At 35.2% G+C, this 27,015-nt stretch overlaps 1 protein-coding gene and 1 pseudogene across 1 annotated transcript; both read left to right on the top strand.

The window, feature by feature from the left end:
- The first annotated feature begins 15,827 nt into the window (after nucleotides 1–15,827).
- LOC106618381 (uncharacterized) lies at nucleotides 15,828–17,172 on the top strand. Its single transcript, XM_036370809.2, has 2 exons — nucleotides 15,828–16,071; nucleotides 16,198–17,172. The coding sequence occupies exons 1-2, from the start codon at nucleotides 16,069–16,071 to the stop codon at nucleotides 16,975–16,977; spliced, it is 783 nt and encodes a 260-aa protein (XP_036226702.2). The 5' UTR covers nucleotides 15,828–16,068; the 3' UTR covers nucleotides 16,978–17,172.
- A 1,950-nt stretch (nucleotides 17,173–19,122) lies between these two features.
- LOC118682357 (uncharacterized) lies at nucleotides 19,123–22,538 on the top strand (annotated as a pseudogene).
- Nucleotides 22,539–27,015: the final 4,477 nt, after the last annotated feature.

Genomic DNA, 27,015 nt, shown 5'->3' with positions numbered 1-27,015 from the left:
TCAACTGATTGACATATTGAAGACAATTAAAAATGAGAAATTGAGGTGTAAAATGAAATATTTACTTAGAAATTGTATCGCCTTTACTTCAAATTGCATCAAGTTACAGTTTTCTTTCTTCAGGTTCTCCATTTCCGCTTTTACTTGCAAACGAAAGTAATTGTGTCGGATGGATGTTCGCAAATTGTTCATTAAAAGTTACAAGTGTTTGTAAATTGCAACTGCTGGAATATCATCATCTTCAAATTTCTTTATTGTTTCTTTGAAAACCATGGTCTAAACTTAATGAGATTATAATTAAATAACTTTTCGATTTTAGAAAAATTACAGTTAATAAAAATATATTTTCACTTGTTCATGAACTTCGATAGTGGATTACTGAAAAGTGGCGGAAACATCTGGCATTTTTGAAGAGTGAAGGAAAGTCGTCGAAATACGTTTTCAAAGGTTGGAACATGCGGATGATTTTCCCCAAAGCTTCTCTCAAGCCAATGAACCGAGTTTTGCGGTAACCAACCAGTTGATCGTATTTGTTTTCAGAAATCTCGCAGATTGACTTTAATGCTTCAGTGCGAATGGTGTCGATGCACAAATGTGTGTAGATCTGAACAACAATGCTCTCTATTTCAACAATAAGTGCATTACATGTGTTACGAATCGCATTATGCAGGATATGCGCTGCACAACCTACACCAACTATGTTCGATTTTAATATCTTTAATTTTGCAAAACATTTTCTTCACTTTTCCGATCAACATGACGAAATTTTTTAATTCGGAAACAGGTTCGAAATATTTTGGTTGTCCCGAAAGTCTGGATCTTGGTCTAAGCCTCGACGTTTCCCACTTCCACTGAATATATTAAGCCTCTTCGGTTGAGTTTATATCACATACATACATCTCATTTGAAGATGATTTTAATATAATTTTATCTGACGCGAATTAAAATATAGCAACACAAATAAGGCTGGGCTAAGTTCGGGTGTAACCGAACATTTTATACTCTCGCAAAGTGAAATGTTATACTCGTATGAGATTTTTGTATATATTTTAATTAGCAGTGTTGCCTCAGTCATGTACATTCATAGTTGAAACTAATTAGAACAATTTGTGTACTCAGTTTACTCCAGTTATGAGTACTTAAATTTTGTTGTATACGCTTATGATTTTGTAAAAAAATGTATTCCAACTATATTGAGGTACTATATGAAAAGAAATAGTTTTTTTAAGAATTAACATTTTTATTTATCACATCAATATTATTAGACATGTTTAGCTTAAAAAAAATAAATATTAAAAACTTTAAAATTTAATTTTTATATAATCTTTACAACATAAAAAAAAGTTTTTATAGAGATGTTTATACAAAGGTATAGACATATATAATTTAATTAACAACACTTATTTTACAATTAATTTGGCCTTATTATATTTAATTTCTAACTTATGGTATATTTTCACAATACTGTATTATATAATAATAAATAACACATATAATTTAAATATTCTTAATTAGAGTATTTACATATTAATATATTTTATTTTATTAAATTTTTCTTAAAAACTGCTGTCAGAGTTGCTGTGCCATTCAATTAACATTAATATATGTATGTTTGAAAAGAGAAATAAATGTTGCACTATCATGATAGCTATGCACTGTCTCATAAGTAACTGCACCTTGGGAAGGATCCATGTTTGAAAATACGCAATCAATCTGAGTACCTTCGGGTGTAGTTAAATATTCTACACCAAGCAGGGAACTAAACTTTTTCTATAGAGCTAGCAATACTATGCCTTGCATATATTATTATGATCTTTTTTCTTGTGCTCTTCTACTGGATTTAAAAAATGTATACATTGATGCAAAATCAAATAAACAAAGCGTTTCTAACTGATCGGTTCACTGAACATAACGATCCAAATTACCAGCTACGAATATTTCAGTCGAACCAGAAGGAAGGTTCTAAAGTTCCGCCCTAGGTTTTACCATTCAAACACGTTCCTCAGGTCGAGAAGTATTTATAAATATTTTTTCATTACTTGCTTCCAAATAATGGAGCCTAATGCAGCTTCTTGCGCAGATATAAATTTATGACCTACAAGTATATGTTTTAGTTTTTTCTTAACAGTATAATTTCCAGCATTTACCTCTGATATAGTGTCATTTGACCGCCTGGATGGGAAATTCATATTTCGGTAGGACTTTTCTTAACATTTTGAAAATAAGTGTTTCTAAAATCTGTTATATTACCACTATAAACAGCTTCTAAAACAACTAATTTTATTCGTTGGGACTGCCTCGTTTTCAATATGCCTATTGACCGGGTTATCTCTACGAAGGCCGATCTGACTATGTCGACGACGTCTCTGATTAAAAATTGCATCTCTTGCACCCCTCCTGCTTAACTGTCGACGTTGTGTTTCCACATAACGTTCCTCTCTCCTTCCTTCAGGAGTTCTTCCTGCATGCTCTTTGTGTATTTGATCACTTATGCGCTCTGAATCCCTGTACCAAAGATTTTTTGCACGGAGCCCTCAATGTTCCCTAGTGTTCCTACTTTGCTCTTCTGAGCGAATTTCAGGATTTTTATGTCTAGTCCTATGCTGAACAGTATTTATACTTTGTTCAGCAGACCCTACATCGATGTTTTCCCGTAAGACCCACGTAATCCAGTATCCCTACTTTGCTCTTCTCCCCCTTCTCTGATTTAATCTGTGATTAGCGCGATTTTCTGTATTTTGTGTTTGCTCATTGTTTCTATAATCATTGTTTCTCCGAAGCATTTGCATTCGTACACACATGATTTATTATTTTAAGGGTCCGCTCGTACAGCTTCCTTGAACGTGGATACTGGTGTATGCATGTTTGTGTGATATATATTAACCACAATATAGTTGTATTGTATTTAACTATATGATATTGAAAAAATTAAACTTTCCTCAATAAAATTACTACTTCACTCGTCAAGTAATCAAGCATAACTGGAAGTATAAACACTGAATAAGTATTATGCGATATTATATTTTTTTGAAATTATTAAGTTGTTAAATAATCTTAAAAGCATTCAGCGGAAAACCCCTACGAAAATTGCTTTAGTTTAATTCTTTCCTAAACTTACCTTTTCACCTACCGCAAATGTCTGCTCATGAAGGTCAAAATAGGTAGAAAATTAGTGGAATATATGTTTAGGGTATATCAAGGTAGAAAGTTTGTAATTTATAATAAATATACCAATGGTACATACTATATATTTGTATGCTAATGTATCTATCTATGTTTATGTATAGTTTAGAACCATATTATAAAAATCATTAATAATTTTTATATATATTAATATAAGTAGGTATTGTAAGATTTTTGTTATCGAAGTTGCTGTTCACTTCATTACCTTCAGTTTAAAAGAGAGTGAGATACCCTATAAGCGCTGGGAAAAAATGTTTCGCGTTAAAAAAACTTATTTTATGTAAATAATTTGGAGTTTGGAAACAAAAAAAATCGCATGGAGCCAAATCCTGTGAATACGGTGGTTCACAAATCTGAAAAATCCACACAAATCTCAACACAACTGAAAAATCCATGAATTGTTGCTCCACAATTCCAGCCGTTTACGACGGATGTTTTTGCGTAAATGCCTCAAAGCACTCAAATAATACTCTTTATTGACCGTCTGTCCCGTTGGAACGAATTCATGATGAACCAAACCGCGAATATCGAAAAAAAAACAATTTCCGGAAACTTTCTGGTCTGGATGTATATGAGACAACATCAACCCATTTTCATTAGATTTCATTAATTTTACGTTTCATATCACAGCTAATAAAAATTACGACATTCGTTATAACCCATATAACCAAAGCGATTGAAGAAGGTATGGGGCGATCTCTTATCAAAAAAATTCTTCAGCGAACCATCGCCAACAAATTTTATTGACATATTATTCATAAATTGCTCCATACCAAAAAATATCTCTAATCTTCGTTGTGACATATTCACATGATGACCGATATTTTCAGTAATAAGTCAACCATAGGCTCTAGGGTCACATAATCGGTATCTGAATGCACCTAGTAGATGCTTGTTCTATGTGCTGTGAATTGCAAAAATCCGAAAAATTTTAAACTAAGAAGTAAAAAATCTTTACATAAATACATATATCGGCGCTAGGGAAAATGTTGATCGATTTTTCACATGAGGGCGTATTATTATCAGGAAATGGTTTTCTATTTATTTCAATAGTATATCTCACAGATTGAATGATATATTTTCGGAGAAAAATCTGCCATCGGCGCTGTGGTGCACATATTGGTATCCGGGGCCTTGAAAAGTTATATCAGATCATAACTTTTTAACTACTTTTGGATGTGAAATTACACACCATAAATATACAATATTATGGGTACAAAGTTTTATTTCGATAACGTCATTGCCTCTCGATTTATATACTGTAAAGTGAGAGAATCATATGGAAATAAAAATTGTGATATATGTATGAAAAGTAGACGTGGTTGCTGGCTGGATACAAATATAATATTACGCACCAAAATAAAAAATTGAAATTGGTGAAGTAGTTTCTGACCTATGGGTTTTAATTTTAAGTTGGGCGGTGTTACACCCAGTGTCCAATTTTTACATCGCTTCCCTTAAAACCCCTAAGTGCCATTTTATCACATTATGTTTAAGAATAAATAAATAAAATTAAATTCAGCTGGAAAATGAGAAATCATTGTATCGGGTGGGTTTGGTCTGATTGCACTAACTTTTGATTTTACTTAAGTATATTTAGGAACATGTTTCCATCCAATTTTATAAATACATATATAACTTACACACTGACTGACATATTCGTCATAAGAGTTGTTAGAATAAAATATCATAAAATCATTAAATACATATATTTTCAGCACAAAGCTATATATTATACGATCAATTAATTTTGCTAAGATATCTCATATATTGATCGATATACATGGTAGAAAGCCAACCGGAAGTTTGAAAATCTTATATAAGGTATTATTGTATTAACAGAAAACAAAACTATTATACTCTGTAGCAACATGTTGCGAGAGTATAAAAATGTTGCGGAATAATTCAACATTAATTTTTAGACGAAATCGTAAATGGATTATAATCAAATTTAGTATTAAATTAAGTTATATTATAGGTCACAGACTCACGTAGTTTTATTGCTGTAATTTAATGTAATTTTATTAAAATCCTCTTCAAATGAGATATATGGGATATAAACTCAACTGAAGAAGCTACATTTAATATATTGAGTTGATGAGTAAAACGTCAACCAGAGGATAGTAATTCGTCATTTTAGATATATAAGTTTTGGACCAAAGTTTAGACCAATTTCTTTCATATTCATACACAATTTTTAAGAAAACTTGTTTATTTAATTGTATTTAAGTATCACTCATTTTGTCAGTTGGAAATTATTGCTATATTGGAAACAGAGAAAGGAAAAGGCTGATTGAGTCAAATTTGGCATTACTGAGGTATACTTGAGATCATATTTTAAAGCAATTTTATATGACATGAGATGTAGTTGAAATTCGGGGAAAATGTTTTTTTTGAAAATAATATACCTTTGTGTCAAAAATTGGTTAAATTGGATCAATAGTTCTCTTAGATCCCATACTACATTTCTTAATATATGTAAAGTTTTCCCCTGGTAATTTTCTCGGCTTTGATTCTTGCAAGTTGCAAGAGTATGAAATGTTAGCTTACTCCCGAACTTAGCCCTTCCTTACTTATAATTTCAATTAAAATATAGAAAGTAATGTCTCATATGATATTCAGAGTACATTTTTCATGATTTGGCTAATAGGAGCATTGTGGATTTTAATTATTAACTAGATAGATAATGGCGTTTTGTGGGCGTGGCAGTGGTCCGAAATTGCCCATGTGCAATACTAACCGTCTGACAATACCAAGAAACATATGTACCAAGTCTCATTAAGATATCTTAATTTTTACTCAAGTTACAGCTTGTACAGACGGACAGACAGTCACCAGGTTTTCAACTCGGCTCTTCATCCTGATCATTTATATACATATAACCCTATATCTAACTCGATTAGTTTTAGGTGATACACACAACCGTTAGGTGAACAAAACTATTAAACTCTGTAGCAACATGTTGCGAGAGTATACAAATTATATTATTATATTAATTTGTATATAATATTTACAATATTAAACATAAATTTTTATAGAGATTCTTATACATATATCCAAAATATATTTCTTTTCTCTTTATACTATTTAATTTCTATCATATATTTATACAATAATGTCTTATATAATAACAAACTATACACATAAGTTTAATTTTCTTAATTAGATTTTTTACATATTTTTCTTAAAATTGTATTAAATATTACTGTCAAAATTGCTATACCATTCTAATTCGATTATACATATTTTTCTTAAAATTGTATTAAAAACTACTGTCAAAATTGCTATACCATTCTAATTCGATTATATTTGGAAAAAAATGAAGAACTATTGCACTAAGTCTGACAACTTTAGTTCGAAATAGAGACACAAATACTGTCATGATAGCTGTGTACTTTCTCAAAAGTAATTGCATTAACATGGGAAGGATCCATGTTTAAAACGGCCCAACCAATTTGTGTACCGACACGTGTAGTTGAATATTCTACACCACGCAGGGAACTAAAGTTTTTTTCATGGAGCAGATTTCCTATTGAATTCCCTGTAGACATTAAACAAATGTTGAAATCTCCAACAGTTAGCACATTTTGATTGCATAACTCAGAAGTAAGGGCTTCCTGAAATTCTACAATTAAATGTCTGACAGAGAAAGCTGAATTTGTGTATAGAACCAGAATATTAATATTGAAACATTTAAACAAAACCGCTTCTAAAACTTTGCGGCCTGAATACATTTTCTTTACAGCCTTTGATTCTATAGAGCTAGCAATACTATGCTTTGCATATAATATAATATAATGCCCCGTTTATTTCTGTTGCTTGTTTCCGTGCTATCTATCTTCAGTTCGTTAATTGGAGTAAATCCTGGTGTACCAAAATTTTCGCAAGGATAACTCCAAGTTTCTACAAAACATAAAATATCTGAAGATAGCATGAAGCAGTCGCTTTTTATATCATTAATGTGAGCGTGAGGACTCTGAACATTATGGAATAAAATTTGATGCCTTATGTTCGGGAAATCATAAAATTGAAACTTGTTGTCAGAGCTTTATTTGTGTTCAATTTCCTCAGTTCCCTAAATACAGGATCCGATTCAGAATATTTGTTAGGAGAAATAAAATTTCCTATGATGAATAGACCTTTTGCAGAAGTAGCTCGACTAGAAGCGACTTATATTGAAGCTTCAGACATTCTGGGTCGAGTATGAACTACAACTTCGGCTGTATGAACTACAAGCGGCTTCTAGTGGCGCCATCTGTCTGAAATTGTTATCCCGCTTGTGTATTATTCAGTGTTGTCGTATAAAATTTATATAACAGCTGACTTGTATAACAGCTGAGATATCGCGCTACATGTGACATTACATTTGTAGTGTCGGTCGGAAAATGAGCATCGAATAAAGAGCCAACATTAAGTTTTGTATTGAACTTGGTAAAACTTTTACCAAAACACATCAAATGATGAAACAAGTTTATGGCGATGATTGTTTATCCCGTAGCTGTATTTACGAGTGGTTTAAACGTTTTCAAGAGGGACGGGAGGACTTGGAAGACGACGAACGTTCGGGCCGGCCAGATGTTGTGAACGAAAAAAAACACGGAAATTGTGCGTTAAAAAAGAGCCGAAATCATCGCTTAAATATATGGAATCGGAATTACCAATTTCCGCAGCGTCGATTTATCGTATTTTGACAGAAAATTTGGGCCTCAGAAAGGTTTGTGCTCGATTTGTCCCGCACACTTTGAAACAACGCGAAAAAGACCTCAGAATTCAACATTCAATTTGACCAAAAATCGCATTTATATCATTAACCATTCACCCTATTCGCCTGATATGGCACCCTGCGATTTTTATTTGCTCGGAAAACTACATTTGGCCATGAAAGGAAACCGCTATGCTGACGTTGATGCCAACCTAAAGGAGTCATTCGATAACCTTCTTCAACGTGCAAAACGTTGTATTCAGGCGGAAGGAGACTATTTTGAAGGCAACCAATAAATTAAAAAAAAAAAAAAATAATATTCGTTTTTTAATAAAAGTCCTGAATCTTTTGAATTGCACTGTAATAATATATTTGGCGGAGGTTTTTAATGTCAATTCATAGGGCAGTCCCTACCAATTCCTTTAACTCAGTCTTTTGCAGTTGATAGGATAGCTTCAGTTGAGATTCGACTAAGCTTAAGGGCATTGAAATTCTTTGTCTCTTCATTGGATCAAAATAAATGTATGGCATCATCGGGAACTTCCTCGAAATTAACTACTCGAGTTTCAATGAGTGATATGTCCTCATTTGGTATAGTACCAGATGCCATATGGTTTAATGCAATTGCAAAGGCCTGGTCGTCCCGTTGTCTCATTATTTCTGTCAATTCAAAGCATTTAAATAACTCAGACAAAGGAGAACCAACTAAAGTGCTGTATGCATCATTGGGATTGGGAGAGAATATCCACCTATCTCCAACAGGTGAAAGTTGCTTCAAATGACCAAACACTATGACCGGTATACCACCGAAGGGGCTGCCTGTTTTGGAAATTTGCTTTAATCTCGCATCAACAGAGCTAAACATACGAGCACCTACTATCGATATTTCATCAATTAAGATTAATTTTATATCATTAATCTAAGGGCTAACAAATGGTCATCAAAAGACATATTTATTCTACTATCAGACAAGAAATGTACAAAATCGTTTAAATTCAAATATGACTACATCAGAAATTTCTAATTTAGAATTTTGAAAAAGTTTTCCATGGATGTACTGTTCTTAATTTGTAGCAGTTCGAATTTTTTGTAATCATAGAACAACTTTGGAATGGTACACGCTCTTCTGTCAAAACGGCGAATTTCAGAACGTATTATTTTGCTGTATGTTTCAGAGCATGTACGCTTCTTCCGTATATTGTTCCATTAATTGTTCCAAATAACAACTCTTATAGATTGATATCTTAAATTATGTCAATTTGTCCTCACCTCGCGCTATGACTAAACGGTTATAGTCTAAGTTTTTACAGGAATATTGTTCAGAAGAGTTTATTGACCACCTGGATTTAGCTTGGAAGGTAAAAGACCCATTGGAATATTATTAGCTGAGGGATTATCATGAGAAATTTGTGCCGCATGAAAATATTGAACTAATCGGGAATCCTCTGCAAATGCAACAAACGGAACTTCTTTTTGGTTATTAAATTCTGAAATCCAGTTCTCATTAATATGTATATTGTGCTCACGATACAGAGGGGTATTCACTAAGAATTGCAAGGTTCCATATGCTTTGCGGTGCGTATGGTATCGATCATGTAATCATGATTGTATTCCAAACGCCTTTTTAAGTGAATTTGTATCACATGAGCCTCATCAAAGGACCTTGGTAGAGATGTCACAATATTGTTAACAGAAATTGGTATATTAACAACAGCACCTTTGAGAGAACTCAGACCTTGATATCCTAACGGGCGGATGATCATAAAAGGCAATCTAGGCATTATGAGACGTTCTTCAATTGGGGTTAAATCTTTCAAACAATCCCGTATTTCAGGAAAGTCTAGACCGTTTGCTAAACATATTTGTGGAACGTTCTTTTCAATAATTGCATTTTTGCAAGTAGCACAAAAATTGTAATTTCCATCTTCCGAAGAAAATTTTTGCATTAAAAAGAAGACGGATTTAGCATTTGGGTGACCTTGCGCAAACCATAATCCGCCGCAGCAAATACATATTTCAGTAGGGCCCGTCTTTATATTTTGGAAATAAATGTTTTTGAAATCTGTTAAATTGCCACTATTATCAGTTTCTATAACATTATTTTCTCTCGTTAATCGGATTCGTTGGGACTTTTTGTTTTCACTTTGCTCTTTTGGGTTATCTCTACAATGGCGAACTTGACTTTGTCTAAAACGTATCTGATTGAAAATTTCTTCCATCATATCCCTTCTACTAAGCTGTCGACGTTGTGTTTCTCCATCACGCTCCTCTCTTCTTATCTCAGGATTTCTTCTTGCATGTTTTCTTTACATTAGATCACGTATGCGCTCTAAATTCCTATACTTGCTCAACAGATCGAACCTCAGGGTCTTCGCGCCGAGATCTATGACCTCGAGTATTTCTTATTTGCTCTTCAGAGCGAATTTGGGGATCTTGCCGTTTTGTTCTATGTTGAACAGTGTTTACAACTTGCCCAACATATCGTACTCTTGCAACATACTGCTACTATTTTCTTGAGTTTAACTGTGACCTCATGACCTTCATATCATGTGTCGCAAAACTGAAATAATAGACAGTAGCATTTAAACCGATGGGGTCATCAAATATTACAAGAAATATACGTATATAGAAATCTATATCTATCTCGATTAGTTTTAGGTGATGAAAACAACAGTTTGGTGAACAAAACTTTACTGTGCTGCAACATGTTGCGAAAGAATTCAACATTCATTATTCTATTATAATTTGGTATCTTATTAACTTATGTTATTGATCATAGTTTTATTTAGTGTCAATACTATTTTTTTCTCCGAAATGTTAACTTTAATGAAAAGAAGCTATTTAACTAAAACATGATATATGTGATATAAACTGAACCAAAGGGGCTAGATTTAATATGTGGATTATATGAGGTTGCTGTTGTACCAGAGCAGTGGAAGTCAGTATATTACGGTTATAAGGTTTAAACAAAAGTTTAGACCAATTTCATTCATATGCAGCGATATACCACATTATCTTTAAGAAAAACTGTCCATTTAATTTCATTAAATTATGAAATTATACCATAAGTAGTACATGTGAACTGGGGAAATTCGTGGACCGATTTCACACATTTTCGGCATTAAACTATTGTATATCTAATATTCTACGTTTATATAAAGCCAAACGGAAGTTTGAATTTTTTACATAAAATATGTAGGAGCTAGGGTCAATATATCCCCGATAATCGGTACTAGGGCGGAACCGAGAATTTTATACTCTTGCAATTCGCAAGAATCAAAGGCCTGGCAATTCCTTCAGGTGTGGCAAAACCTTATATTAGAAAAATTGTGAGCAAGAATCCATTCTTAAACCATTATTAAACGAAATCGGGATTAAACTATAACCAAATTTGGTATCTTCTCGACTTATATTAAAGGTCATAAACTTAGTCTCAGTTTTATTGCTATATTTTAGTTCTCGTTAGCGAAAATTATATAGAAGAACATCTTGAAAGGCGATATACATAAGTATGCATGTGATATTAACTCGACCAATGGCTAAATTTTATAATATAAGCTTATGTCACAAACGTAACCAGATAATTGGAATTCATTATACATATGAAGGTGTGAGGTTCAGACCAAGGTGTATACTAATTTCATTCTAATTCAGCGTCAAACCAAATAATTTTTAAGAAAACTATCCACTAATCTCGTTACAATATTACATTTTGATCAACCAGAACGGTCTTAAGTCAGGTGGAAAAACGGAAATCATATAAAAGTACATTTATATATAAAACAAGTAAGGAAGGGCTAAGTTCGGATGTAACCGAACATTTTATACTCTCGCAAAGTCAAATGGTATACTCGTTTGAGATTTCTTTGTGTATTGACTGATATTTTCGGTAGAAGGTCAACTATAGGCACTGGGGTCCACATATTTAGTACTTAGGGGTTGGAACAGTTTTGGTTCGATTTAGACAATTTTTGGCCGCAAGGTGGCATACTTTAATTGCATTATTCACGCAAAGTTTTACGCCGATATAATTATTGTTGCTTGATTTACATAGTGGAAAGTGAAAGAATCAAGTGGTATTTAAAATGGTGTCATATGGAAAATAGGCGTGGTTGTAATCCGATTTCGCCCATTTTCGCACTATAACATAGAAACATGAAAAGAACGTTATGCACCGAATTTGGTTGAAATCGGTTAAGCAGATCTCAAGATATGGGTTTTCACCTAAAAGTGGGCTGTGCCACGCCCACTGTCTAATTTTGAACGCGGTTCCTATAAAGTCATCTTATACCATCTCAGAGATAAAATTTAATGTCTCTGGCGTGTTTAGTGCTTGATTTATCGCGCTTTTAGTAGTTTTTAACAGTACCGTTATATAGGGAGTGGGCGGAGTTGCCACCCGATTTCAACTATTTTTACACCGTCAATAGAAGTGCTAAAAACATTTGCTTCCAAATTTTAACTGCAGATGCCCCTCCCTAATGTGATCCTGTGTACCAAATAACAGTCTTGTATCTTATTGCGGAGCTTAGTTATGGCAAGTTATTTGTTTTTGATTAATGGCGTTTTGTGGGCGTGGCAGTGGTCCGATTACGCCCATCTGCAATACCAACCGTCTCACGGTACCATGAAACATGTCTACCAAGTTTCATAAAGATATCTCAATTTTTACTCAAGTTAGAGCTTGCACGGACGGACGGACAGACAGACGGACGGACAGACGGACGGACAGACAGACAGTCACCCGGATTTCAACTCGTCTCTTCATCCTGATCATTTATATATATATAACCCTATATCTAACTCGATTAATTTTAGGTGATACAAACAACCGTTAGGTGAACAAAACTATTATACTCTGTAGCAACAGGTTGCGAGAGTATAAAAAAATTAATACTCACTGACCGACATATCCGGCATAAAACTGGTTAGAATAACGAAGAACATTATAAGTAGTATATGGAAGTTAAGGGGAGTATTAACCCGACTTGATTAATTTTTGCCAATACCTTATACTACTAACATGCCACAGACTAATAAACTGCTCCACCTGTTTCACTAAGGTACTCACATACCATCACCAATAAAATGGAGTAAAGTCAGACGAAATTTCGAAAATCCTGATATTAGTTACATGGGGGCTAGGTAAAATTTTCTCCCAATTTGATCAATTTTAAATAACATAAAACACACTCTCTTATTTCCATTGAGATAACTCGCATATTGGCCGATATATGCGGTATAAAGTCACGCGGAAGTTAAAAAATCTTTATATTAGGAATATGAGGGCTATAGGAAGTATTGATCCGATTCAACCCATTTTTGACACAAAACCATACTATTATCGAGAGTTTCATTTATTTATTTTATTATATGAATTTTATTATATATCTTACATATCGACCGATATTTTCGGTAAAAAGTCAACTATAGCCACTGGGGTCCACATATTCAGTACCTAGGGGCTTGAACAGTTTTGGTTCGATTTAGACAATTTTTGGTCACAAGGTGGCACACTTTAAACGCATTATTCACGTAAAGATACAATCATTGTTGCTTGATTTGAATAGTGGAAAGTGAAAGAATAATATGGAAATTAAAATGGTGTTATATGGGAAATAGGCATGGTTGTAATCCGATTTCGCACTATAACATAGATAATGAGAAGAATGTTATGTACGGAATTTGTTTGAAATCGGTTAAGCAGATCCCAAGATATGGGTTTTCACTTGAAAATGGGCGCTGCCACGCCCACTGTCTAATTTTGAACGCGGTTCCTATAAAGTTATCTCATGCCATCTCAGAGATAATATTTAATGTATCTGGTGTGTTTATTGCGCTTTTAGTAGTTGTTAACGGTACCGTTATAAGGGGAGTGGGCGAGGTTGTAACCAGATTCCACCCATTTTCACGCTGTCGATAGAGGTGCTAAAAACGTTCGTTTTCGGTGAATTTTGTTATTATAGTTTTAGCGGTTTAGGAGATCTGTACATTAAACCTATTAGGGGGCGGGACCACGCCCACTTAAAAAAAATAAAATTAAACTGCATATGCCTCTTCCTAATGTGATCCTGTGTACCAAATAAGAGTCTTGTATCCTGTTGTGGAGCTTAGTTATGGCAATTTATTTGTTTTTGATTAATGGCGTTTTGTTGGCGTGGCAGTGGTCCGATTACGCCCATCTGTAATACCAACAGTCTTACGGTACACAGAAACTTGTGTACAGAGTTTCATAAATATGTCTAAATTTTTACTCAAGTTACAGCTTGCACGGACGGACGGACGGACAGACAGTCATCCGGATATCAACTCGTCTCTTCATCCTGATCATTATATATATATAACTCTATATCTAACTCGATTAGTTTTAGGTGATACAAACAACCGTTAGGTGAACAAAACTATTATAATCTGTAGCAACAAGTTGCGAGAGTATAAAAACTAAATAATTACTTAAAGTGCACATATGCATTTTTTAATTGATTAGGTTGTCCAATTAAGCGGGATTCTTATAATTGAATGAATTGTTCAATTAAACGAGTATCGGTGAATTGATTACCCGATTAATTGAACCATAAATTTTTGCAATTTTTGAAGTGCAATTATCTTGGGATACTGTAGTAATATTAGAATTTTAGGTTCCGCGAGTAGCGCTTCTCTTGGAATCACTTAAAATAATATCTAAAATAATGTGGTAGATCTTGATAATGAAAATGATGATTCGATTTGTTTATAATTTTGGCGACGAAAATGTCGGCATATGCTATTTTATTTTTGAAACCTGATAGTAATAGTATGGTTTTAGATTCAACGAATTGCGACTAACTTGGAATCACTATGAGCTTAATTATTACTTCAGGGCGGTCGCTTGCGATCAGGCATTCTTTCGACCTCCTCTTTCAACCAAGTAGGTAGTTGGCAATACTAATTTGGATTCCATTTGCGTAATTAGATATCCAAAAAGTGAAGTAGCTTCTAATGTACATAAAAATGTTTCTAATTAAAGTTTATGCTATAGAAATTTTATTGTAATTGTAATTTTACAATATATATGCAAAGAATAGACGGCGGCTGTAGAAGTGTATGCCTTTGCGAGCAATACACTACAGCCAAGGTCAGGTTAGCAAAATCGAAGTAATTATTCTTCGCTGACTACGTTTCCTATGCTCTACTCTTTATTGAAATATAAATTACGTAATACAATGCCACTTAAGAGCTTTGAGATCGCGGTCGCTTTGTTTTCCTTCTGCTAATTTATTTCATTATGAAAACCGTAACTCAATAATATAGTTCTCGATAAGCCAAATCATCACGAAGCTTTACATAGAATTTGCCTTAGCACTTATGTTTGTTACGATTGTAGAGATGAGTTCAAAGCAAATATGCTGATAACATGATTTAGCATTTTGTCCGAGTAATTTTTCTGCCTTAATGCTTAATCGCTCAGCAGTTTAGCTTTATTTTCGTCAGCAAATATTTCGTATGTTTATTCGTGAAGCATTAAACAGTAATTGTAAAATTCAGATCGATCAATTTGATGTCCTAAATGGCATCAGGTGAACAGTAGCCAATTACAGTACAGAGCCAGCGGTCCAAATGAATAGCGCTGTTGTGATTGCTACTTACGAGTATGTATTATACATACGTAGGTGGGCAACGCTGAACTATGGGCTACTTGAAAAACCGGTTCGAAAAACTGTGCTTAATAATTAATAATGCTATTAAATTTGCACAAGTGCCCCTTAAAATGGTAATAAATTAAGAAATTTTCGTGGAGGAGTTGAAAATAGATAAATTTAATTTGAAAGCCTCATTGTTGTTGCCATAATGTGACTACATATACCATTCTCAGCGTTTCTATTTGCCCAAACCAGATTCAGATGAGCACACAGATGTACCCGGAATGTAGCTCTGCTTATAGTTTTATTCAGCTTTTTTGCTTATAAATTTATGAATTACTTCAGTACCTAATTTCTATTGAAGTATATGACATGAGTTGGCAACCTAAATATTTTCAGACCCGATTTCAATCATCTAGCCAACTATAAATATTCTAAATATCTCGATAGTGATATCATTGAGTTAACCAACTGCAGAGTGTTACGTTCACAAACCCAGAACAAGAAAATAAACAAATTATAACTTGACAGGATATATTGTAGGTACTTAAGGATAATAAGAAAATGGTGAGTATAAAGTATAAAACTGTCCCACTCACTTAATACTAAGCTACGACTTAACACCGCTTCAAGTATTTACTATTGCTCTCAAGTCCTTTAACACTAAAATATCTTAATGCCCTTAATCCACAGAAACTCTTCGCAGTCGCACTCGCTGCGTGCCTTATTGCATATGCCATCGCCCAATCAGCACCAGCTGAGCCATCCGCCGAGTATTTGCCACCAGTCGGTGATGAATCGGCACCTCTTGCCGACGATGGTTACCGTTATAAAGCTGTGCGTCATCTGAAATACCGTCATCGTCGTGGGGTACCATCAGAGGAATACCTTTCACCAGTATTTGAACCCTCCTCCGAATATATACCACCAGAGAGCGCTGAGTCTCGTGTAGCGAAAGATGGTTATAAATACAAAACTGTCAGACGTTTCAAGGTACACCGTCATCGTCGTGAGGCTCCTTCCGTTGAATATTTGCCACCAGTAGCCGAGCCCAGCGCTGAATATATACCACCAGAGGGCGCTGAAACTCGTGTTGCTGACGATGGTTACCGTTATAAAACTGTACGTCGTTTGAGATTCCGTACTCGTCACCGTCGTGATATCTCTGAATTACCATCTTCTGAATACTTACCTCCATTAGAAGTTGAGTTGGCACCAGAGTTGAAGACCGTTTTGAGCGATGATGGTTATCGTTATAAGAATTTTCGACGTTTGAAGTACCGTCGTCATCGTCGTGAAGCTGAAGCTGTTGAAGAAGTTGCCGCCGCTGAAAACATTGATGCCCCCAATGGTGAATACTTGCCACCTAGTAATGATAATGCTGAGGTACCCGTGGTGAAGAGCGCTGAATTGGATCAGGATGGTTACCGTTATAAAACAATGCGTCGCTTGAAGTACCGTAACCGTCAGTAGATTTTAAAAACGTAATGAACTCGCATGTTAAATGATAGGTTTCAAGTAAATGGTTGTGATTGCGAATATATGATGTGTAAATATGAGATATGGAATTTTAAAACAAAATAGTCCCACGTGTGCTGATGGTGCTTTACGATTAGTTTGTTATATTAAGAAATAAATGCAAGAATAATAAAATTTATTCAAATTAAATTCTTTATGACTTTTCACTTTCGTATTTACTACTTTATAAGAAAGGTTTGAATATTTGATATTGATGATATTTTTTTTGTGTACGTATTTATATAAGTGTTTTCCCCTCCGTCCATTTATGCTCTGCTGAGTGTTCAGAGAACACAAAACATACATTGGCTAATCCCTTATGCGAGGGCGGGCTGCCTAAGAAGCTGCTAATTGATCGGAATCAAGTGTTTGAATGGAAGCTTTTTCATTTTGACAGATGTCTTTACCAGATTTGGTATTTGTGAAGGGTATTGTAGCTTCGTGCAACCGAAGTTAACATTTGTTTTGTTTTAATTATACCCTGTACAGGGTATATTAAGTTTGCCACAAAGTTTGTAACACCCGGAAGAAAACGTCGGAGACCCTATAAAATATATACATAAATGAACAGCATGATGAGCTGAGTTGATTTAGCCATGTGCGTCTGTCTGTCTGTCCGTCTGTCTGTATATATACAAACTAGTCCTTCAGTTTTTATGCTATCGATCTGAAATTTTGCACCTGTCCTTTTCTAACAAAGAAGCTGCTCATTTGTCGGAACAGGCGATATCGGACCACTATAGCATAAAGCTGCCATACAAACTGAACAATCGGAAACAAGTGCTTGTATGGGAAACTTTTTTAATTGACGTAATATCTTCACGAAATTTTCTAAGGCAACAATGTAATCTTCGAAAAAAAATTTTTGACCAGATCACTATACCATATAGGTGCCATACAAACTGAATGATCGGATCAAGTGCTTGTATGGAAAAGTCGTTAATTTAACGAGATATCTTCAGAAAATTTGGCATGGATTATTATTTAAGGCAATATCTGGGCGTTTATGACGCTAAGTGCTGTGGTGGTGCTGTGCACTTTTCGGAAGCCATGCTGATGTTCTGCTAGACTCAGGTGGTGAGTGAATGTCGTGAGTAGCAAAGCCTCAAGTGTCTTCACTACTGGGGAAAGGAGAGTTATCGGACGACTTATCTTTGTTGGCGGGTTTCCCAGGTGTCAGTAGTGGGACCACGCTTCCGACATTCCACATATCGGATATTTGAAGAGGGGTCATCGACAAGTTGAGGACTTTGGTGAGGTAGCTTACTCCCGTTGATGTTTTAGCATAAGCATTGAATAAGCATCAGGACCAAGGATTTAGACGATTTGGCCTTTGTGATGGCACTCTGAACCTCCCCATTGGTAAAAGGAAGTGGTGCGCAGTCTTTCAGCCGCCGGGTAACACATCGTTTGGCCTTGTCGGTCGAAGGGTGCTGCATAAACTGCCGGGTAAAATAGCTCGCGCACTTCTTCGGGTGCGAGGAGGCATGGCCATCGAATTGAATTTCAACCCGATCGTCATGTTTCTTCGGATTTGTCAAGGCCTTGACAGTTGTCCAAAGCTTGCTTACACCGGTGAAGAGGTTGCAGGACTTCAGGTGATCTATTAATTTTGTCCGCTTATGATGATTTACCATTTGCCGAATCTCCAAATTGAGATCTCTTATTCGGGGATCACAGGGATCGGCATGGCGTAAGATGTCGAGCTCATTTGCTAGTACAGCTGCTTCGACTGGGAAATTTGGGCGGAGTTACGCGATTCTACCAGCCGGTATGAAGCGAGCGGTAGCAGCAGCGATTACCTTGCGGAATTGACGCTCGCCAACGATGACGTCCATAAGAATGGGTACTGCGTTGAAGGTACTCTCAGTAAATTCTGTGCAGCCGACCCAGTTAGCTTTATTAAAGTTAACAAACGATTGTCCACAAAAATAAAGTCGGGAGGTTTCTCGATCGAGATAATTATGGGCAGATGGTCTGATGCGAGAGTTAGCATAGGTCGCCATGTTATACTATTTATCAGACCCCCGCTAGTAATATCTAGTGAGCTGTTACAGGTGCCGATAATTCTGGTGGGGGCTTCGTCATTCATTGTGCAGAATGTCGAATCGTCAATCTGTTCCGTCAGCTCCATCCCCCTACGATCGTTTGACAGGCAGGAGTGCCAAGGATCGTGATGCGCGTTAAAGTCGCCTAGCACCAAACGATTTTCACCCCGAAGTAGCGCACCTATGTTCGGGTAATGTCCTGTTGGGCAACATGTAACTGGAAGAATATATATATTGAATATCTCGAGCTCGACATCGCCTGTACGGACAGCTATACCCCTTTTCGCACCCCTACCGACAGTGTGAAAATAGGTGAAATCGGATGATAACCCCGCCCACTCCCCACATAACAGTTGTGTTAAAAAATACTAAAAGTCCGATAAATCTATAAATAAATGCATCAGAGAAATAAAATTTTATACCGGAAAATAGAAGAATGCTTTATAGGCGCCGCTGTTAAAATTGGATGAAGGGCGTAGCACCACCAACATTTATGTGAAAACTCATATACCTACTAGCCCAATTTCAACCAAATTCGGCAGGCAACATTATATTGACATTTCTAACATTATATTGACAGCATGAAAATCGGACTACAACCATGCCTACACCCCATATATCACAATTTTAAATTCTGATTCTTTCACTTTCCAGTATACAAATCAAGAAGCAGTGAAACTTTGCACGAATAGTGCCTTTAAAGTGTGCCATCTTCTGACGAAAAATTGTCCAAATCAAACGAAAAACATTTAAGTCCCTAGGTACCGAATACATGGACCCCAGTTCCTATTGAGAACATTTATCGAAAAATCGGTCAATCTCTGAGATATATTATAGAATTCTGTCCTGATAATATTATGCCTGTATATCGAAAATGGATTGAATCGAATCAATAATTCCCTTAGTCCTCATATACCTAATAGACAAATTTTCGAGTTTCCGGCTGTAAGCCAAAAATAGATAAAATCAGGTCAATACTACCCCTATCTTCCATATGCGTAATACGTAACGCTAGTTTCAAGAGTATGCAATGTTCGGTTTCACCCTTCCTTACTTGTTTGTTTCAATTTTCTTTCCACAAAAAAAAAATATATATATATATTTTAAAAAAGCTCAAATAGAGCATAACGATGAAAAATAACTACCTACTTCTTAAATTATTGGATGGAAATTATTCAAACTTTCGTCTTTCTTCAGAAAAAATCGTTGAACAAAGCGTTTGAAAATACTCTCGCTCGGGGTCAGAAGGAAATCTATACATTTAGTAGGAATTTTAATTTAAAATTAAGTGAATTCATTTTTTAGTAACTTTACTTTCAATTTAAGAAATTCAATTAATGAGATATTCCTAAGTGGTGAGTTCTATTAAGGTGATATGAATTCCGACCAAGTGGACGTCGAAAACTGTGACTGACAAAAACATCAAAAAGTTCTTAAAATGAATTTGATGTAGATAGCTGGTATTCGAGATACGTATGTAATGAATTTGCAACTACTTTTTTATTACCTAAGCTTACTTTTCAGGAGCTCTTTTAAATCGCAGTTGAGAAATGTGTGTTATTTCTAAGCTTCTAAGCTTTTACCACAAACAAAAATGTTTGGTCTACACATAAACTGTAATAATTATTGACGATATAAGATACGTATACTTTGTAGAGAACTTTAAGTGCCCGGTATAAGGGAAAAGCAGAAATAATTCGTGACGCAATAATAATTGAAGAAAATGCGTTTAATGTACAGATTACTTTAATCTCAGGAGTCAAGCGAATATTTTCGAATTTCCATACATTGTAAACATTAAAATGAAATTGCTCTTAAAGTAAATTTATATACTTTGCTTAAGTACCTATCTCGACATTACATTCGAAAATGTAAAAAATTAAGTCCATAATTTGTTCGTGTACTTAACATAGCTACTCGAAGAACACTTCAAGCGGCTGACATTATCGACGCTCCTATTTTGTTATGATTTTCCTGGTTCCTGTTGTATAAATATTTCATATAAAGAGTATTTTTTATGGTTATGGTCGCAGCTTCTCTCACAATTCTTCTTGTTTTTCTCAATTATTCAATATTCTATTGTAATTTCTTACATGATCAGGGCCGCAAAAAATATATAATCTCCACCATTAACCCAACAGCCTCATTGAGCTTAACATCAGCGAAGTGTTAAGTTCAACAACAATCTCGTTTAACGAAATGTAGAATTTGTCAAAAGGGAGCTGATAACAGAAAGGATAAAAATCTTCGAGCTCAAAAATTTAATGGGAGTTTAATATAACACTATTTCCCACATTTCTCAAAGACTAATCAATTTTGGTGATTTCTTTCGTTTTCGATATCTCGTAAGTAAATCACCCGATTTTGACCCGGTTTGCGACAAACGATGTGTTTTTTCAAGGTTTAGAACTGATTAGTTGGTGTCGATCGGTCAAGTCGTTTGGAAGAAATTCGAAAAAAAAAACGATTTATTTTTGATATTTCTCGAAATCTACTGGTCCAAACTTACACGAAATGGAATGCCGTTTAGTTTATTCAAATCGGTTGAGCCGTTTAAAAGATATAAGAGGTTTACATACATCCACACACACACTAATGTTCGGGAAGCTTCCTCGACCCTCAGAACGTCGAGATCTGTTGAGAACTCGATTTTCGCAAAATGGGGGGAAACCAATAACTTCCCGATTTTTAGAAAATTTTCAATTTTCTTAGCGGGAAGTTAAAAAAAATATGTATAATTTTTGCAGAAACTCTTTGTGGTGACATTCGCTGTATGCCTGTATTCCTGCTGACGGTGTCGAGCCATCCGCCGAGTATTTGCCACCAGTCGGTGATGAGGCTGTGCGTCGTCTTAAGTGCCGTTATCATCGTGAGGTACCATCAGAGGAATACCTACCACCAGTAGCAGAAACCTCCTCCGATTATATGCCACCAGAGGGCACTGAGACTCGTGTAGCGAAACATGTTTATAAATACAAAACTGTCAGACGTTTCAAGGTACACCGTCATCGTCGTGAGGCTCCTTCCGTTGAATATTTGCTACCAGTAGCCGAGCCAAGCGCTGAATATATACCACCAGAGGGCGTTGAAACTCGTGTCGCTGACGATGGTTACCGTTACAAGACTGTACATCGTTTGAGATTCTGTACTTGGCATTGTCGTGAAGTCTCTGAATTGTCATCTTCTGAATACTTACCTGCAGTAGAAGTTGAGTTGGCACCAGAGTTGAAGACCGTCTGATGATGGTGATCGTTATAAGGCTGTGCATCGCTTGAAGTACCGTCGTCATCGTCGTGAAGCTGAGGGTGCTGAGGAAGTTGCCGCCGCTAAAGGTATGGATGCTCCCAATGGTGAATACCTTCCAATAATGATATTGCTGAAGTGCCGGCGGCGAAAAGTTCCGAGTTGGCTCAAGATAGTTACCGTTATAAGGCTGTGCGTCGCATCAGATATCGCTATCAACAATAAATTTACACCTTGAGATGTCAATAGGCCTGATTAGATAAATGGACTGGTTTGTGGTTATGTTATCACCTAGATTCATAAGGACTTTGAGTTATGGGAATTTTTAATTCTTATACGATTAATTCGCTGTTCGCTTTTTACGATTTTATATTAATTATTGGCCGAAAATACGGGTAAAATAGCACGGCTGGATGGATGTTTATATATTCAGTACATAGGTATATATATGGTTTGTAGGTATAGACTGATAAATGTACACCCATTTTTCCAAAGAGTTATAATATACCGTATAAGTACTACATGTGCTTAGTTTATGAGCGATAACTTTTTCATTCTTGGGTTATCTAAGTTAAAGTCAAATGGATGAGATTAAAGTCGACATAATAGGTCTCCAATTGTTGGGTTGGAACAACCGGGTATGATAATACTTCCCATCCAATTTGCAAAGAAAATGAATTTCAATATTTGTTCCTAGATCAGAGAATGCCCACTTTTGGTCTGCTTTTTCAATAAACCGTTTCTGGTTGGTCAATTAAATAGCATTAGTTGTATTATAGTTAATTTTATGTTAGTGTTCGATGGGTTAGATTTATACTATCGGGGATCTGAAGGTAGATTTATTTGGTTATAATTTGATGATTGAATTTTTTAATTGTTCAGTTGCTGAGATCCCAAAGTATTAGAAACAATCTCACCTTTATTAGTTCGCAAATTGAGTTTTAAAGGTGTTTCGACGGTTGGAAGAAGCGCTGGCATAAGTGCATAAGTGAATAAATATTTATTTTTTTAAAAAATCGAAAATTCCCGTTACTTTTTGAACACACCTCGTACATCTAAATTTCTGTCATCTAACTTGCCTTTGAAACAAAATTTTCAGTTCCTTCCTAATTTAGTACCCCCTTACCTAATTAAAATATATTAGTTCATTAAGAACGTACGTCGAAAAGGAGACCAACGCAAATTGAAGAGCAACTCAATTTTTTTTGCGAATTTCCACAATATTTCCAATTATTACTCATATATACATACATATGCTTTGTTAATAGTTGTGGAATATTGCTGGCCTTTGTGTGGAAACGTCAAATCAAATTTACCAAATTGCAGGGGAAAATATATGTAAACAAATAAATATTACGGAGACGCAGAGAAGGCAGAGTAGAACGAATATATACAAGAATACGCAAAAATTATTGAAAATTTGAGCAACGGCAATGGGTCGCATGCAGCAATTGGCCCACAATGGTCGCTAACATAGTGGAACGTGGTGGGGCGAAAATGCAAATTTTCAAACGAATTTCCAGTACATTTTCACGAAAGCGCGAAATCCAATTTCTTCATATCGGTCTCACAATTTGCGTTGCGAAGCGAAAACTTACGCTGCATGAACACATTGCTGAGAAAGTTTACGCTCCTTCACTATTGGCATTAGTATTTGGCCGTTGCAACGGTACGTCTGGCCTGCCACAGTCGCGGTGCCAAAACTTTTGCAATATTATTCGGAATTTATTTGCGCTTACTTAGGAAGCGCACCGATTGCGGCTGGAATGCGGTTGGCATTGGCTTGGTTATCAGCTATTCAAGGATCTGCGTCTTAAGTTGGAAAACGGCCTAGGCAGCGACAGCGCCAACATCAATATAGTTAAATTATAATATTGGCTAAATGCGGCCAAAGCAAACAAAAGAGTAAAAAAAGAGCAAAAAAGACAATAACTATAAATAATAAGAAAACGGTAAATAGTAAACTCTGAGGCCGTCTATAAATGTGCTGAGCGCCTATTTTTTAACTAATAAAGTTAATAAAAATTAGTTTCGGAAAGTGCACTTAAACGAATTTCAGTTGGGAGTTTATTTCTCTAATGCATGTACAGTGACTCACAAAATTGATCACGCTTCTGCTGAGAAGCCATTTCTTTTTTCATTCCGTATCACATATGCAGTCAAACACAATTCTGTATAAATAGTTATATTGGTTGGTGTTTGAGGTACCCTTACCAATATGTTTTACGGCGTCACCAAAGTTAGCGGTAAAGTAAAATTTGAACAATGTGCCGAAGGCAACCGTGATCGTTTTTAAGAGTTTCGTTCGAAGAGTAAATATAATAATATTATAAAATATAATAATATTAATATTTTTAAATAAATGGGAAGAGAAAAAATTTATATGTTTTCCGTCGCTATACATAGTTGTTGATATTTTTAGCAGACATGGACAGAACGTAAAATATTTCTTAGCTCAGTTCAGGAACAGGACGTTGTTAGAAGCATAAGAGGTGGCATATGCGAAAATGCCGTGGAAATGTGCCATAGCCTAAGAAAAAATTATAATTTAAAGGTTTCTGCAGAGACAATTTGCAGAGTATTACGAAATGCTGGTCTTAAAGGCCTTGCAAAAGTCAAAAAACCGCTACTCATTGGGAGACGGCTAAATTTTGCCAAAAAATTTAAGAACTGAAATACAAATGATTGGGAGAAGGTCGTGTAGTCGGACGAGACCAAAATTAATCGGTTGGGATCGGATGAGCGTGAATGGACCTGGAAAAGCAAGGGTGCGTAATTACAGGCAAAATTTAAAAAACATCAAAGCATTTACGACTTTTTAATCATCGATTAAGTACATATTGATACCATGATCAATTTTGTGAGTCACTGTATACGTAGGTTGTTGCATCATGATACTTAAATGATATTTTTAAAATCTTGCAACATGTTGCTTAAGAGTGCAATAGTTTTGTTCACCTAACGGTTATTTGTATCTTAAAAAAATAATCGTGTTAGATGTAGGGTTATATATAGATAGATGATCTGGATGTTGAGACGAGTGGAAATCCGAGTGACTGTCTGTCTGTCCGTCTGTGTAAGCGATAACTAAAGATGCGTAATATGTCCACTGCCACGTTCAAAAAATGCCAATAATCGGAAACCTATAAAACTGTAGCCCCTCGTATTCCAAATATAACGATACTGTAAAAACTACTTAAAACGCGATAAATCAATAACTAAATACGCCAGAGACATTAAATTTTACCCGAGATGGTATGAGAAGTACGTTATAAGAGCCGCGATCAAAATATTATGATGGGCGTGGCATCGCCCACTTTAGGGTGAAATCCCATAACATTCTTCTAACATTCTCATGATACAGTATGAAAGTGGTCAAAATCGGACTACAACCACGCCCACTTCCCATATAACACAGTTTTAAATTCCATTTGACTCTTTTACTTTGGGCATACCACTTTGGCCGAATAATCCCTTTATAGTAGGCCATCTTATGATCAAAAATTTTCCAAATCGAACCAAAACTGTTCAAGCTCCTAGGTACCGAATATAATTTTAGCTCACGCGAACTATAATACAAGTATACTTGTATAGCAATAAAATTAAGTATAAATTAGTGATCTTCAATATTATTCAAGAAGATACCAAATTTGATTTTAATTTTTTCACGATTTCATATAGCAATCAGTGCTTAATTCTTTCCCAAAATTTTTAATATGAAGTAACAAGAGTATTAAATGTTCGGTTACACCAGAACTTAGCATTTCCTTACCATTTTTGGAAATTATTATAATATTATTACCATTTATAATAATCAGCCTTAACGATAAACCCATTATTAAGGTTAGAAATATGTTATATATATTTTCTTATAAGCAAATGTGAAACTCTAAATCTAGTGTTTTGCAATAAGACATAGTAGAGTCCTTTGATCGCTTTGCTTTTTACCATGTAGTGAGTGCAGATAACAACTACTCTCAGAAAACGGGTATTTTTTCATCCTTTCCGGCCGATAGGAAAGTTCTCCCCTTCTTTAAAGCAGGTTAACTGGGTCGAGTCTACTGTCTGGACTGTTCCTTCATGTCTGGTGTGTACTAGGATTACGCTTAAAAAGCGTGAGTAGTCTTGGTGGTCCAGCTCCAGAAGTTAACATGGGTACTTCTTCGTTGCAATAGTGTAGTAATCTTGATTTATGTGCTGGTGCAATTATTAACACGCTCTATATCAGCACTTCTCTAATAATAAGGCGTTTTGACAATTGGTCTTGGTATTTTGTATTGTAATTGTTGAATAGCTTTCTTACTATCTCCAGAGTTGTGCGTTATAACTTTATATCGGCCTTAGAACTTGTTTATAGATAAGTAACTTCTTTTCGATGTATGTTTGGTAAATTGCTTTAGGACACATATAATAGTGTGTACACATAAATGCTTGTAAATAATAAATAATAAACAATATTTAGAAACCCTACAACTCAGTCACCTTGTGCGTATTTTTTAACATTAATTAGTAGCATACTTTTAGGCTAAGGTAAATTACTTTGGTGTTTCATTTTTAAAGTCTTACGTTTTTTATGGGCAGAAATAGACTTGGAGGTATGTAAACTACAACACTACTTAATACTTCATCATAAGGTACCATTGAATATAAGAATGTAGAAAATGTAGTCACCAGGTCAAACCAGATAGGGAAAAGTGAACAA

Source organism: Bactrocera oleae, chromosome 6, assembly GCF_042242935.1.
Source record: "Bactrocera oleae isolate idBacOlea1 chromosome 6, idBacOlea1, whole genome shotgun sequence".
NCBI classification, from domain to species: domain Eukaryota; kingdom Metazoa; phylum Arthropoda; class Insecta; order Diptera; family Tephritidae; genus Bactrocera; species Bactrocera oleae.
The sequence above is the reverse complement of the archived record's forward strand: the minus strand, read 5'-3'. Positions and strand labels throughout refer to the sequence as shown.